The 16,265-nt window shown below is 39.4% G+C and overlaps 1 protein-coding gene across 3 annotated transcripts in view; it reads left to right on the forward strand.

Annotated features, from left to right (window-relative positions):
- Nucleotides 1–15,379, forward strand: part of slc38a4 (solute carrier family 38 member 4) — a 43,878-nt gene extending 28,499 nt beyond the window's left edge. For all 3 annotated transcript variants that reach the window (XM_017683090.2, XM_017683091.2, XM_017683089.2), the window contains exons 10-16: nt 511–777; nt 1,008–1,087; nt 1,183–1,283; nt 1,458–1,582; nt 10,189–10,333; nt 10,848–10,945; nt 11,956–15,379. In XM_017683090.2, the coding sequence (XP_017538579.1) occupies nt 511–777; nt 1,008–1,087; nt 1,183–1,283; nt 1,458–1,582; nt 10,189–10,333; nt 10,848–10,945; nt 11,956–12,060 (921 nt within the window). In that variant the 3' untranslated portion in view covers nt 12,061–15,379. The remainder of the gene's footprint in view (nt 1–510; nt 778–1,007; nt 1,088–1,182; nt 1,284–1,457; nt 1,583–10,188; nt 10,334–10,847; nt 10,946–11,955) is intronic.
- Nucleotides 15,380–16,265: the final 886 nt, after the last annotated feature.

The following is a 16,265-nucleotide window of genomic DNA, read 5'->3' on the forward strand; positions in this document are numbered from 1 at the left end:
CTTCATTTGTTGAATGTCATGCAAATGATCATGTAATAAGGAACTGAAGTGAAGACCCACAAACAGGTAGTTTACATTTTAATTCCTCACTTCTTTGAAGTGGTTAATGGCATCAACCTTCAACTACCTGTTAGGGCCTGGCTGGGCAATATGACAGTATTTATCATAACATAAGTTATGCCACAGTGTATCACAGTATGCTTTTCTGAGCATATTGTAAATATTGTCTGCATTTAAATAACACTTCCCGACTGCGTGTTTGATTGTAAGAGAGCAAAATGTCTTTATTAAATAGGATTTAATGCAGCGTAGTGTATAAAATTGAGTAGAAATCAGTGTTTTCATAGTTTTGAATCATCTTTTCCAGCTTATCAGATGTCAAAAAATAAACATTATGACATGGTGTACTGTGAAAACCTAAAGTATTGTGAAATATTTTTGATGTGTTGACCAGCTCTTCTACAGACTAGTGAATAACCCCCCCCCCCCCCCCCCCCCCCCTTCTCTCAGCTGATTTATAAGAAGACACAGCTGCCCTGTCCACTGCCTTTCTTCTACAACAACTCGTCTGGTTTGAGTCTGAACGGTTCGGCGCCGTTAGGTCCGCAAGCTCTCCATAACAGCTCAGCTCTGATGGAGTTCTCTCGAGCAGACATGAGCAGTGTTCACCTGGACCCTCAGTCACCTGCTGTGGCCCACAGCGGGGTCCACTACATCCCCCACCCTGATGACTATGAGGACATGTGCACACCAAAATACTTTGTGTTCAACTCACAGGTGAGGACAGAGGGTTTGTGTTTGTATGCATAACATGTTTACTTAAGATATTTGATTTGGTAAGAAAGGTGTGCAGGTGCTGAACTTGGTTTATTTGCTGAAGGTGTATATGGCTGTGTAGCACAATCATTCTGTTGTTTGTGTTGCAGGCGTGAACTGTAGACATTTAAAGGAAGTCTTGTTTATATGCCTTCTGATTTTTTTTTTTTCAATTTTTTTTCTTCATCCAGACAGCATACACTATTCCTATTCTGGCCTTTGCTTTTGTTTGTCACCCAGAAGTTCTTCCCATCTATAGTGAGCTGAAAGAGTGAGTACAAAGCATAGTAATTTATAGTTAAGTTATAATAAAATAAAAAAGGCAATCTGTTCTAGAGACTTTGTTTTTTCCATTTCCTTTCGCAGTCGCAGCCGAAGGAAAATGCAGAACGTATCGAACATTTCAATCCTGGCTATGCTTGTTATGTACATGCTGTCGGCGCTCTTTGGCTACCTCACATTCTATGGTACGTTCCTTACCAACAAACACACATAATCTGAAAAGGCAAAGATGCCCGTTGGCTAAAACCCACTTGAATGGCAAGCTTTGTGTCCATTACAGTTAATTCATAACTAATCATGAGGTTATGATGTGTACGTTCTTACAACGCTCAATTCTCCCTTCCCTCATGCACACTCAGAAAACGTGGAGGCAGAGTTGCTGCACACCTTCACTAAGGTGTACAAGTTTGACACCATGCTGCTGCTGGTGCGTCTGGCCGTGCTGACCGCTGTGACTCTCACCGTTCCCATTGTCCTCTTCCCTGTGAGTACACCAGCACATTCATTAGTACTCACAGGTTTAGAACCTGTGTTTTATACCAATTTTGTTGGCAATTTAATACACTTAAAGGACAATACATTGACAAATTATAGATAATTACAGCGTATTATTTATTATTTAAAGCAGCATGTATTTCTATGTACTTTTTAGTGAGATAATTAACAAAACATGTAATTTAACCAGGGTTGTTTAAGCTTTGCATACAACTGTATATCGAATTGGCAATAACTAAATTGGGGAGAAAATGAAGTAAAAAGTCACATAACTAAACATAAATAACATAAAAAGTAAAATCATTAATATAACTACTTTTATAAATGTTAGTGTATCAGAGCGTCTTTTCAGAAATGACCCAGAAGGATAAGCGGCTCAAAGTGTGTGTGTGTGTGTGTGTGTGTGTGTGTGTGTGTGTGTGTGTGTGTGTGTGTGTGTGTTTGAAAGTTGTATTGATTGGTTACACAACTTTGTACTATCATTTACACCATATCCATATGCTGACACATCGGCATGTTCAACACTGAATTGTCAGTGTTAGGTGATTAAACATATACATCAAACAACCCAGTTATTTGATTCTTGGCTGCCAGTGTAGTTTTCAATAGTAGTTTTGACAAGCTGGGCAAAAAGCTGGGTATGCTGCTGTTTTCTCAGTAACACTGGCCAGCCTATGTTATGGGCTGACCAAAAGCACACAGTGTTCCCTCATGAGGTCAGGGAATGGCAACAGTATGAAAAAGTCTCAGGGTTGAGCGTCAGCTTCCTCTCAACAGACACTGTTAACTGGGCCAATTCCCCAGAACTTCCAGTGCTCTGGGCACTTGCAGCATTACTATACTCGCCCGAGATACAGACACACTATTGTTGCATATACTATGACTAGGGCTGTCACAATTCATCGACTCGATCGTTTGAATGATAGTAATGGATTTTTTAGATGTTTTTAGTGTCTTTTAGGTAATGCATAGTTTGTTGTTCAGTTAAGTCTATTTATTATTGGGCCTCATTAGGAACTAATATATAAACGTACTAATATAGCGCACACTCATCAAAGTTTTGGTTTACCCCAGTGATCTTTGTCCGAGTAGGATTTTAGCCCTAGCCTCACTAACAGGGGTGGGTGAGGTTGAGGAGTGTAATATCTGTCAGTGGAGCTGTGGGACCCTAAATGGCTACAGCTATATTAGGGTCCTGCTTCCCCTCATGCTACACAGTACTCAGATCAGTAAGTGTGTGACTCATTTGGGGCCCTTCTGGATGCTCTAGATGCACTTGCACTCTCTTATTTCCATTTTTTAACCTTTCTGTCAGAGAGTTTTATGTGATCCAGTGTAAATGGATCACTGTGTGGTTTAAATGAGGTAATGTTTATGGAGCTGTTTTTAAGAGTAAGAGGGAGATTTGGAGGAATGGGGTTTGAGTGTTTGAGTGAGGAAATCTGCAGCATTTTCACCACTGAGAGGTGTTTTGTGATGTGAATTTAATTAATTGTATGTGCTACTTTTTGTTTTTTTGTTTTTTTTTGATAACCTGTCTTTAACTGTTTATACAAAGCAGCCCGTCAAGCGAAGCATTCTACAGACATGCAGAGCATTAAGTGTCCACTAGAGGGTGCTATTATACAAACAGATTTAGCACTCATGAATTAGAATGAAATGTAATGAAATTGTGTTAAGGTACTGCTTTAGCTGTCTCTGTTAGGAAATCCCCTCCATTCACCCTTCACTGACAACCTGTTAATAGTTCCTCAAACTCCAGCAACTCTTCAGCTTTTTACACTGCTGACCTGTAAAACTTTAACTGTCCACCAGATGGTGCTGTGCAAGCAGATATTGATTGAAATCCATGAATTATAAACGAAAAGAAAATGTTAATCCTTTTTCTTTACCTCCCATGAATCCTCGTCCATTTTCGTCAGGTTGTTCTCAAGCCAGAGCGCCGTGTGAGCCCAAGCTTTTTAGAAGCGCTAGGCAATGTCCAGTGTCTATTACAGGACGCATAAGTGCCAAATCTGTGGAATCAGACACTCACGACTGTCAGTTCTGTGGAGGGAGGCAGCATTCAGAGGGTTTATATATTTATTTAGGGGTCAGACAGGATGGTGTAAATGGTATAAAAACATATATCAGTAGTGCATTCATTATATACATAATGACACTTGTCATTAGTTATATTAACTATCAGGGCAGCAACATGACTGCAGATACAGATGGAGATCCATTGAGAGGAGGGGTGAAGCAGAGGGACACCGAGGCGGGGGGAGGTGTGGGGGGAAGAGGGGTGTGTGGAATATTCCACTGTACTGAGCCAGTGTGTATGTTTGCAGACAGCTCGACCTTGCAGAGAATCAGACAGTGCAATGCCGCTATCTTACCACTAGGAGAGCTACAAGTACACATCAAGCTCACTCTCAAATCCATAACCTTCACAATAACGTAGGCGTAATTTGAAGTGTAGGCTGAAATTGATGTCTGAGATTTTGTGTGTTCTGGTGTGGGATGAAAGATAACTAAATGTGAGTCCTTTAGCTGAAGACAAATTTACTCCTGAATCTTTTCTGAAGGCACACATTTAGATCTGCTGTGAGCAATAGGAATATTTCAGCAGTTTTCTGTCTGACGCATTTGTAGCAGGCAGTTGCTACAGACAATCTCCCAGCGCTCAAAGCACACTTATAATAGAAGCCAGTGGGCAGGTGCTTCAGCATGTCAGCCTGACTGTGCTCCATGTCCACAGTCTTTATGTTCGTTTATGGAAATGCATCAAAATTATTATACACTACAAGTGTGGCAGGTGACAGAGAACAGGCTGAAAAACGCTGCAATATTCATTTCTGGCAACCAGATCAGATCATATAAGGCTGCTTTCATTTCATTTTCCTTTCAGTTGAGAATCCCCATTTAGAATGCTGTGTCGTCCAGGACTAGGCTTAAATCTCTGTTAGGAAACTGCATTCATAGAGGGCTACCGTGGGTTTATGACTGTATATCATCTCCGTCCCCAAAAAAATGTCCATTTTTGTTACGTTTTATTTTTATACATCATTTGAACGCAGCAACTGCTCTCAAAATTGATGAATGTAGCAATAGAAAGGCTCTAAAACAACCTGGAATAAAACCTTGTTAAATGAACTTTAATAAAAAAGAAAAAATGTAATTAAGAGTCACTATATTGGAGATACACATTTTCTTTGGACGGCAGCGATAGCTTGGCACTGTGAGGCTGAATGCGTATGAAGGTCCAAGTCTTTAAATGCATTTGATTTGCATGTTTTGCTCACATAAATTTACTTCATGTCCTGATAGTGTCCTACAGCTCATTGTGTTGGAGAGAGATAGCATTTAGACGCTGGCAGAAGGGCTTGTGGATATATGAGAGAAGAGACATTTTGTGTTTTTTGGCCGTCCTTGCTCTTCACGTTTCTGAAAGGTCACAGCTCTTCACAGAAAGAGACAGAGATTACATTTGCTTTGTCTCTGGGGTTACAGAGACCTTGGCTTAGCAACAGGGATATAGCATGATAAACCATTTCTCCTACCGATGGGCACGAGTTCACTTACTGGCCTTTTTCCATTGTGATACGCATGTGACTTGAAGAATAAATTTATCTCATGACTGGCCTGTTGCGATGACTGACTTAATGACGGACAGTTTGCGTTTCTGACTCTGTTTTTAAAGCATGGTGGCGTCATGTGTTGTAGTCAAAGGCTGATTATATGTATGTTACACGGCATTATTCTCTATAATCGCAAAGCTATGGAGCTTGAATTCTGCCATTCATCCCATTGAAGGCTGCATTGAAAGTGTGTTTATAAAACTGATCCAGTCTGATTAAGTCTGATTGGCTGAACCATGATTAAAAGCCATTGTGAAACACTCCATTCACGCATATATGAGCAAGCACGTGAACTGAGGTCTTTGTTAAAGCTCCAGGTATTCAGAGGGCCATGTCATGGAAAATTCAATGTTCCTTACTTTAAAAAAAGTTAGAGTTGAATTCAGTACATTAACATAAATAAAGTTTTGAAACACACCATTCACTCCCCAGTCCATACAGTCCATATGACTACTAAGCTGCCAGTAGATCATGTCATGAAAACCAGCATATTTACATATATCCCTCTATTCAGCCTACCACAGTGTAGCTCTGCCCATTCATGATGAAGTTTAAGTGTTTCAGTCCATTCTGGTTTTTGAATGAGGCACAGTACAGGGCAGCCAATCAGAATAGAGCTTTACATGTGTCAGTCCTAAGGCACAGTCACAAAAACGGCCTGTTTGATTTAAAGGGATAAAGAGAGGCTTGAAATTGGTCATGTAAAATGAATTATGACTGTTTTTGGTTTACAAAATTACAAAAAGATCATCGGTTATTCTCAAAGGAAAAAATAAAACGCAAGAGTAGCGTAACTTCCATTGGAGCATGTGCTCTGTGAGTGGTACTACTGGATTGAGTCTGTAGTGGGCGCTCAGGATGAATGTGGCAGTCAGAGACCCAGGGGTCCAGTCCTAAAGGTCACCTCAGGGTGCACTGGCAGACACCCATTGTTCTCTGGGGTTTTGATCTGTTTAGGATATGATGCAGCACAGCACTGTCAGATGAGAATATTGTTAAATGATCCTGAACGCGACTGTCGTCTGGCATTTAAACATTAGCATTGCAGCTCTAAGGCAAAGAGCAGACGGATTTACTCTAATTAGTACAGCGCTGAAACCTGCTGTAAGAACAGGATTAGGTCTCACATATTCCAGCAGTGCAGCTGTAATATGACGTTGTAGCTTCAAACGTGTCCCAGCGTGCGGCAGCTCTGGTCTGAAGTCTTTTGTTACGGACTGGGCTGTCGTTTGACTCCAGTCTTCCTCAAAGAGACGCTAGCGTTAGCTGGAAATGAACAGTTGTTGAATTTGTATTGGGTCTGTTGTGGAGGAGATAATAGCTGCAAGCTGTAGGACTCACATAGTTCCAGATTTAGTCTTTTCCCCCCCATAATGACCTGCTTGTGTCTCTACAGTTTGATTACTGTGGCTGCATGAGTTTGAACGTGCTCCCACCGCCGCCCCATGATTCACTTCAGTGGCCTGTAGCCACATGCTTCACCTCCATGGCGACTGGCAGACAGAGAGGGCCGCTGGTTGAATATCACACATGCACCCTCCAAAGACTCCTCGCTGCTCACCGGTGGGCGCTGAATTCTTTTAGCCGAGAGTACTGGAGGAACCGAAATGTCACACACAGGTGCCAACCAGTAACAGCCCCTTAATGTAAGAACCAGTGCAAGAAGAGTGGTACACTCTCATTACCATGCTAAAAATACCAGCCAGACACCTAGCTGAGAGTGAGGGAGTGAGGGAGTGAGGGAGTGAGGGAGTGAGGGAGTGAGGGAGTGAGGGAGTGAGAGCGGGGGAGAGAGGGGGGGGGGGAGAGGAATCTAAAACACTTTACCAGACGTGGAGGGTAATGCGCTGCATTTTGTCACTTAGTGTCTGTGAGAGCATCTTTTGCATGCCTTTTCTCAAGATTGGAGTACCCGGTTACAATTTTTTTACAAGTTTTCAGCGTTATAGTTTAGTGTTTCTATTTATAATTTTCTGTGTTTAATCCTATCTGACTGGTTTAGATTGGTCCCTTTTCATTTGGATAGCCTCAAATATAACTCTTGTTATATTTCTGTTTTTTTGTTTTTTGTTTGTTTTTTGCATAATTTACAAAAGCAGTTACCCTTTACATTTTGTTGTTTGCATGTTGACAAACAGAAAGGGTCTAGAATTACTTGGAAAAAATTTTTTTTTTTTTTTTTTTTTTTTTTTTTTTTAATTGAGAAGTAATATCAAATATCACATTCAACGAATCCCATACAGAAATGTGCAAAATACATACATCCAGCTGCAACATTCGTAAAATATTAGAAGAAGAATATACTCCTCAGTTTTATGTTTATTGGAAAAAATTGTTACATTAACTTCCATTACAAGTTTTCCTCCTGTAAAGTTACTATTTTGGAGAGTTTTTGCTCCAACAGCAACAGTATTTTCAGATTATGAACCGACTGTCTGGTGAAACGTAGTTGATTCTCAGCAGTGTTGGGGTTAAGATTAGGGTTAGTACCAGGTGAGGTTTAGAACCAGGGTTAGGCTTTGGTTTAAGGTTAGAGTTGGGGTCAGGATTAGGTTAATGGAAACATGAATTTAATAAATATTTATTTGAATGTGTAGATTAGTTGAAATTAAAGAGGGCGTCTTCTTATAACCGCTTTTTACTAATTTTGTATATTCAGTTTGTTCAGTGTATTTAAGATAACCTTGTAAAGTTTTATATTTATTTGGTAATTCATGTTAGAAATGGACATTATGGCGATGTGACTTTTAGCATTATTGTGAACAATTACAGTACATTGTGCTTTGTGTTAGCATATTGTGAACATTGTCAGTGCTTAAATAATCACGACCAACTGCAAGTTTCATTATAAAGAGAGCATAGTTATTTCTCTTTAGGTGGATTTAGTGCAGTGCAGTGCAGTGTGAATTAATAAATAAAGATTATTTTATAGTAAATTATATCCTATTTTTTTAATGTATTTTTGCATGTTCCACCTCATCAGACCTCAGATGTAATTAAATATTGTGATGTGTCATGAAAGTGTAATGTATGCTGAAATCCTTGTCCACTGTCTAGTTCACTCTCAAAACCTGCCGATTTTAGGCTGGTTTAGAAAAAATGGCCTAACATGAAGTTCCTGCTTGTACAGTGAAACGGATCTGTATACTTTTCATTCTGCTTTATGTGTGGAGGAATTACGCGAAAAGCCGAGTGTGCCATTATTTAATAACAGTCTTTTAAGATGTTTACAAAAGTAGCCCGTCACATCAGATTCTCTTTTAACTTCACTTTATTTTCTGCTTCATTTAAAAACGCTGCTGTACCTTTCCGGGTCAGCTAGTCTTTGCTCTGAAGAGTTTCACTCCCTATAATGAAGTATGATATAGCTTAGTGTGTTCTCTACAGTAAAGTGATAGTAGATTTCAAAGGCAGTGTAGGAGCAGGCGTGCTGTGATCTGGCTGATGCAACTCTCTCAGGCCGTTTCACAAGCTTCACACACAGAAAGTTAATCCAGAGGTCTAAGCTCCGCCCTGCATCCATTCTTCTGTGTGTGTGTGTGTGTGGCCTCGTGGTGGCTTCATTTCACCTCTGTGGGTGCTGAACTTTCCCCCAGTGTGCTGGCGTTCCCAGGCCTTCACTCTGAGCCGATCAGAGCTGGTCCTGTGACCTGCTTCAGCTCATTAACTGATCCCTCTCGATACACCTGCCCCCCGTATACTTACACAACCCCTTCATTCAGCTTTGCAGTGTGTGTGTGTGTGTGTGTGTGTGTGTGTGTGTGTGTGTGTGTGTGTGGGCCTGTGTGTGCTTTTGTGTATTATACATGGAGTGCAGAGCATATTTTTGATAGGTGTGGCAGCAGCAGCACCTTATAATTTGAAGAAATTCATTATCATTATATGATGCCTTTATTGTTATATAGTTTTTTTTTTTGTTGTTTGTAGCAGTAAAACAGTAGAAGGGGGCAGAAGTTGATTTAGTAACGCTTCATTTTAAGAGTGCAGTGGAGATGCTCTGCAGATTCCTCTTAAATCTAACCTAAACCATAACTTTTTACCAGATAGCATCTGTAGATAATCCATAAGGGAATTTCAGAACGAGCACGATGTTAATTTAAATTGTTTGTTAAATACTTTTTGTTACTTTACTTTTGTTACTTTGCTTTATTACTTTGTTACTTTGCCATACATTTAATTTGCTTTGTTTCAATTAAGAATGCATTGTAATGGGAATTGTACGTCAATGTCAATATTCAGATGTACATATTTGTCAATGCTGATACATAAACATTTATAAAACGACTGACAAATGAAGACCTATTAGCCCTGTGAACTACATTAAGCATCTCCGTTTTCATTTAGCAGAACGTGTAAGGATAAATTCATAAGAGTAATGCATGTGTGACATTGTATATAAATGGTAGTTGTGGAGGTGTGGATTTTATACAGTGATGGACTGGTTGGTCTCTTCACACATGCATCACTGCAATTTGCAGCTCTTACTTTCGCTTTAGCTTTACCAGAGCAGGTAGAGCTGCTACCACAGAGGACGAAAGAAGCCTCTTTTCTCAGAACAAAGCAGAAGACAGCCCTGCCCAAAAATAATAAAAAATAACGCTGTACATATTACTTTCATATCCTCTCACATTATCCGTCCAGAACTCTTTATTGGACTGAAAATCCGTGTTCATTTTTCATTAATGAAACTGTTTATTTTTCATTTACTTTCAGTCAGTCGCAAAACCACAATATCCTGTGTACTTATTCGCGTGTTCAGCCCACATTGTTCTTACAAGAAATGTGGCGCAATGTGGAAAAAGTTAGACGGGTGTAAGAATAATTTCAATAGTCACACTTCAAACAATAACACTTCAGCAAAGTCTTTAAGTGCATAAACCACCATATTTTGTTTCTGTATGAACTGTAATAAAGATGCATACTGTATATATTGTTGTGGTAAGTAAGCTTTTGTGCTTGTGTCTGCATTTTGTAGATTCGCTCATCCATTGTCACACTGCTGTTTGCTGGGCAAGAATTCAGCTGGATCAGACACATCCTCATCGCTCTCGCCATCTTGATCTTCAACAATTTACTTGTCATCTTTGTCCCGACAATCAGGGACATCTTTGGCTTTATAGGTGAGCATGATGTTCTCCTGTGTGTTAGATCAGTTCTTCATGAAGCATAAAGAACAGAATGTAGGCCTTCAGGCAGCCATAGCATTTAGGTCTTACATCACACAAAACAAACATCTCCATCCCAACCATGATGGTGAAAACTTTTTCTGCTGATTAGTAATCCTGATTAACAATTTACTTGTCATCTTTGTCCCGACAATCAGGGACATCTTTGGCTTTATAGGTGAGCATGATGTTCTCCTGTGTGTTAGATCAGTTCTTCATGAAGCATAAAGAACAGAATGTAGTCCTTCAGGCAGCCATAGCATTTAGGTCTTACATCACACAAAACAAACATCTCCATCCCAACCATGACGGTGAAAAACTTTTCTGCTGATTAGTAATCCTTAGCAATGGTGTTCTCCACCATTTCCCAGTAATTAAGTAGAAGTAAGATCTCCTCAGGGAAGTGATGACATATGCCTGGTTGGATCTCGCTTCCTACATACTCATACTCTACATTTGAATCTCATAGGTTCCTCTGCTGCCACCATGCTCATCTTCATCCTCCCAGCTGCCTTCTACCTGCGGCTGGTCAAGAGCATACCGTTCAGATCCACGCAGAAGATATCTGTAAGTCCACCTTATCATTCAAATTCAGTCTGCCATAATAGAATTTTAGGTGACACACGACATGACACGCTTTGAAACTACAAAATACTTTGTTTTTTTTTTTGTTTTTTTTTTTTTGTTTTTTTTTTTACATAATTTGACATTAATACCCAAAGCCCTGTAGAAATGGACCAATAGAAATGCTCCAGAATTACTTCCTTCTGAAATTTTCCTTCTCCTGTAAGAGGGTTTATCCCAACTGCTGTGGCACACTTAAACAGTGTGTATTGAAATACTACAAGCTAGACACTAGAATCAATTTAAAATGATTTATTCAGTATTAAGTTTTAATAAGACAAATAAGTCATTAAATGGTAAATAATATACTGTAGAGGAAAACGTATTTCCTTTTTATGTATTTACTTAACTCTTCAGAACCCAAAAGTGGCTGGTCGGGCATATCTTTATATTTTTGACTGGAACTTGGTGATGCATTTCACTGTTATCAAGGGGTGTGTATATACTCCGGTTCAGCAGAAACACTTTTCAGCAACTCTAGGTATCAACACATGTTTTCAAAGCTAAGATGAAAATAATATGCAAATTAAAATAAATGTTTGAAAACTATTTAAAAAAATAATTAAAAATGTAAAAGTAAAAAAAAAACAACAACAGTATATAGAACAAAACAATTTATGAAAAATCAATCACTTTTATGATCATCAAACTTATGTCACAAGTCTCTTGACATAAAAATGTCAGCTTCTCTTGTAGTTAGTTGGTGTCTCAAACGTTTGTAAAATGATGTAAATCATGACTGTCGCCAGAGAAGGGTTGAAGGGTGAAGGGTGTGTGTACAGTATCACATACATACTTTCAGCACGTTTTACAGAACTTTAAAGCTGTTTTTTCTCAGTTTTGATGTTGGCGTAGTCTTTGCTCTTTAACCTTTGTATGACAGAGTACAACCATGCTCATGTATCACTTTATAGTGTGGCTGTAGCGTCATTTCAAATCTTCACTTCCCACAGGCACTCATTTTCCTTGTGGTTGGCATCATCTTCATGATAGGCAGCCTGACCCTCATCATCCTCGACTGGGTCCACAACCCCCCTGGGTCTGGAGGTGGTCACTAAATGACTGGAAGGCCACCCCAACGCTCACAGACACACAGACTGAGTGTTACTACAAGCCATGTGAGGGTCACATAGCAGAGTACACCCCTCCACACACAGTATTAACAAGCGGTCGTTCAGCCTGCGTGATCTCTCTTTTTCTCTCTGTCCTCCCAGCGTCACTTGATTATGTGTCCTCTAACTCTTATATAATGCTTTTTTAGATAAATACTGGGAAAGCTGAACTGTAGTGCATAGTGAATGTAGTTGTGAAACTCCAGCTTGTGTTGCTCTATCAACAGCCTCTGTGTCAACAGCCTGGCTTTAGGTGATATCACTGAGAGCTCTCTGTGTGGAAAAGAGAGAGAAAGGGAGATGGATGGATGTTGAATCTGACCCAACTGCCTCAGACAGACATTGCTGCAGAAAAAAGTGCTGCTTCGATGCTTCAGGAGGTTGTGGGAATTTTCTGTATGTACAAAAAGCACTTCTAGGTTTCAAGAGTTTTACGTATGTTCATAGACCAGTGCATGCTGGCAAAAATGCATATGTTATTTTATTGGGTTTTTTTTTTTTTTTTTTTTTTTTTTTTTTTTTTTACTGGCATTAATCCTTTATACTTAGCATTTCTTAAGTCTCTTAACTCATGTTTTTAACTGAACGATCACATATCATTACAGAACTATAACTAGAGTAAGCTGTGGAAGATCAAACTGTATCACTTTAATGTTCGAGGTTTTGAGGTCATATGAGCTCTTTGCTTGGTGAGTTTGACCCAGCTCATGACGGAAATGGGCCAATGTTCTTATTCTTCTTCACAAAAAAACCCGAGTTTAGAGCCGCGTCTACAAATCGATCCACCGTGATCTTCATGCACGTATGCTGTTATTGTTTTTGCTGAGCTGGGACTCGTTTTGTGGTGTTCTGGTGTTGTATTTACTCTGCAGGTCACATGCAGAGAAACTCTATGCAAGATAATGTGAAGATATATGAACAGAGGGCTCTCTGAATGCTGAGATGTCCCGCTCCATTCTGACTCTGGTGCTGTCTCTCTAACGAGAGAGAGAGAGACGAAAGTGAGACAGCTGGTGCTGACCATTTTGGTTTTAGCTGAAATCTGAGCGCCTGATACCAGGAGAGCTTCTCTGCATTAGTCATCAACAATTGAAACTCATCACCCAGTTGAGCAGACTTGTGCTTAAACCCTGCTTCTTCACTGTGAATGGTATAACTCTGTTGAGCAATGCCCTGTGAATGGAGAAAAGGTCAGGAATAACACACCATACTCTACACTACCATACAGAAAAGGCAATTCACACGTTTATACTGGAGGTTTACAGCTTGGTTGACCAGACTGGTGTGTGTGTGTGTGTGTGTGTGTGTGTGTGTGTGTGTGTGTGTGTGTGTGTGTAATGCTGTTACTGTCGGTCTCGGTAGCTTCCCCTTCAAAGTCACACCAAAAGTCTTGTGTAGACCAGATTTTCCAGTAAATTTGAGCTGAAACAACTTCTTAAGGGTTTACGTTCAATTACTTTTTACAAGTACTTTAAAGGTTCCCCCCAAAAACCATATAGTTTGCCCATTTTTTGCATGGCCTGATGAAAGTAGTTAGAAGGTTTGTCTTAGTTTTTGACCGTGCCGTGCTGCATCTCTCTGCCAGTCAATTCCATATTTCCTTCGCCATGTCGGAGAGTAGTTGTCTACGTTTTGGCACAAATGCCATAAGTAGAGGTTCTGAAACCAAACACTGCAGGTATTTCGTTCCCATACAGCCAAAGTGGACAATATTTATGGATCCTTTGATGGTCTACTTAGACATAAGCAAATAAATATTTCAAATGAAATGGTATATTTTGTGCATGTCTTGGATCACAAACATGGTCTTTTTGGACAGTTGTATATTCTTTGTAAATAATCTACTGAGGTACACTTAGTGAGTTGTTTAAGGGTGGGAAGGTTTAGCATCTCAAAAGTTTATCAATACAGTTGTAGTATTATGTATTTTAGTTCTTGGTGTTTAAGGTCATCTAACGTTCTTTCTTTCTTTCTTTCTTTCTTTTTCTTTCTTTCTTTCTTTCTTTCTGAGCTTGCTTTGTAAATTTGTGAAAAAGTCATTGTATTTTTATTGTTATGTGACCTCCATGGCTGTTTTTATGAATGAATTAAAAATTTTTTTTTTTTTTTTTTTTTTTTTTTTTACATTACTTGATTTACATGTCAGCTGATGACGGTACATATCAGTCACAGGTGTATGTATGGATGGCACATTGCTGTTTTTTGTACACATTTTAAAGAAATCATCCATAGTCTTTCCCAAAAATCAATTTTTAAAGTTTTTGTTGGGTATTTTATTGAAAGATCCTGAAGTTAATATGGCACAAAAATGACTGCCTATAGGATTCCATGGCTCATAGAAGTGCAACTTGGATGAACACATGCATAAAAACAGTGCAACAACATGAAATTGTCGAGTTACGATGATTTTGACATTCTCCAATTACCACCATTCACTTATTACTTGATGGCCAGGACTGCTGGGAAGCAGCAGCTTCACTGTTTATAACGTCTCGCCATAAGATGAATAAAATAAAATATTTTCTTTCCAAAAGAAAATCTAGCGGATCTGTCACAGAACAGCAGGTTTGCTACCTCACTCTATGGCCCTTGGAAGCCTGTGTGAGTGTTTTATTTTTGTGCTGCCATTAAAGAAAACCTAGGAAAACATTGGACGACTACTTTAAACCCAAGCATGTACATCTGTGGTGCTTTGCCTTAAGATGAGGCCGAGTGAGGTCCACCTGTATGTGGACATCCGTTTGGACTCGCTGTAGATCAGGGAGCAGTCAGTCAGACGTGTTTCACACACCTGCATGCCCAGTGTCTTCTATCAGTGTTGTGCTGGATGGGCTTCAGCTCTGTGCCTTGATTTTGCCTCAGGTATTAAACAAAAGGAGTCGAGCAGAATTTGTGGAGGGTTACTATGATGAGTTCCCACGATACCTCAGCAGTGTTTTCACAATTATTTATTACTGTATGATACTCTTGATGTCTATTTGATTTTCAAAGCATTAATGATGACACAAAGTTGACGGACCCTCCGCAGATGAAGCTCAACTCCACAGCTGGAGCTCGACTTGTCTCTCTAAAACATTCTACCTGAGTGCCATTGAACCCACAAGAAGCACTGACATACTGCTAACCAAGCAGCGTCTGCCTCCTGTGGATCAACTAAGCGTGATTTGTATATTTGCCATGTCTAAAGGGGGGTTTTTGTATCAGTGAAGCTAAGTTTCAATATTATCTGATGTAAAAATAAAAATCCAGAAAAGAAACAAATGTCCTCCTTGTTGTCCTGATCTTTTCTTTCCGATTATAAAGCCTTGTGCAGAATCCGCAGCAGAGAATAAAGCCATCCAGTGAATGAAATAACAGATTTATACATTTTTTTTTTTCCCCCTCAAATAGACTTCCAAAGACCACAAGACCCTAGGTGGTCCAAACACCTGGGATGTTGCAGATGTAAGTTTAGGATAACAAACGGCTTTTAAATGTGTACAAATGGCTAAATAAATGAAAAAAATGATAATGTTATTGCTTCTAAAGCCTCTCGTTTTTTTTTGTTTTTTTAATCAACTAAGGAGCTTTTGTTATTACCATTCAAATGGATATTTTAGAAGCTGGTCTTACTGTTTATCATTCCACAACCTGATTTGGCCTGAAAGAAATTGAAAATGAGAGTTGAAATTATTATTCAGATCTTGCACAAAAAGCACAGACTGTTATGATGTACAGCCGTAAAGCCCCAGTCAAACAGTATTTTGTTCTAAGTGAAAATAATTTGACACGTCCTCGACATAAAATGCACTAAAGTAAGGCATTTTGCTGCAAATGTGCAAAATGTCTACTTATTTGCGGAGTTTAACATATTAGAAAAAAAATATCAATTTTCAGATATATTCGGAAATATATATCGGCCTTCCGCCCGATGACCGCTGGGATAGGCTCCAGCACCCCCGCAACCCTGAGGGAGAAGCAGCTTAGAAAATGGATGGATGGATGGATGGATGGATATCAATTTGTTGTAACTTTTGCACGGGACACATTTTATGTTATTGTTTTTTTTTGTTTGTTTGTTTTTGCAATGTCTGAAACTGAGATTCAACAAATAAACAGTAATTGTACATTAAATGCACAGTAGTGTGCTCTCTGTAGAGGATGTGTAACTT

This window comes from Pygocentrus nattereri, chromosome 11, assembly GCF_015220715.1.
Source record: "Pygocentrus nattereri isolate fPygNat1 chromosome 11, fPygNat1.pri, whole genome shotgun sequence".
Taxonomy (NCBI): Eukaryota; Metazoa; Chordata; class Actinopteri; order Characiformes; family Serrasalmidae; genus Pygocentrus; species Pygocentrus nattereri.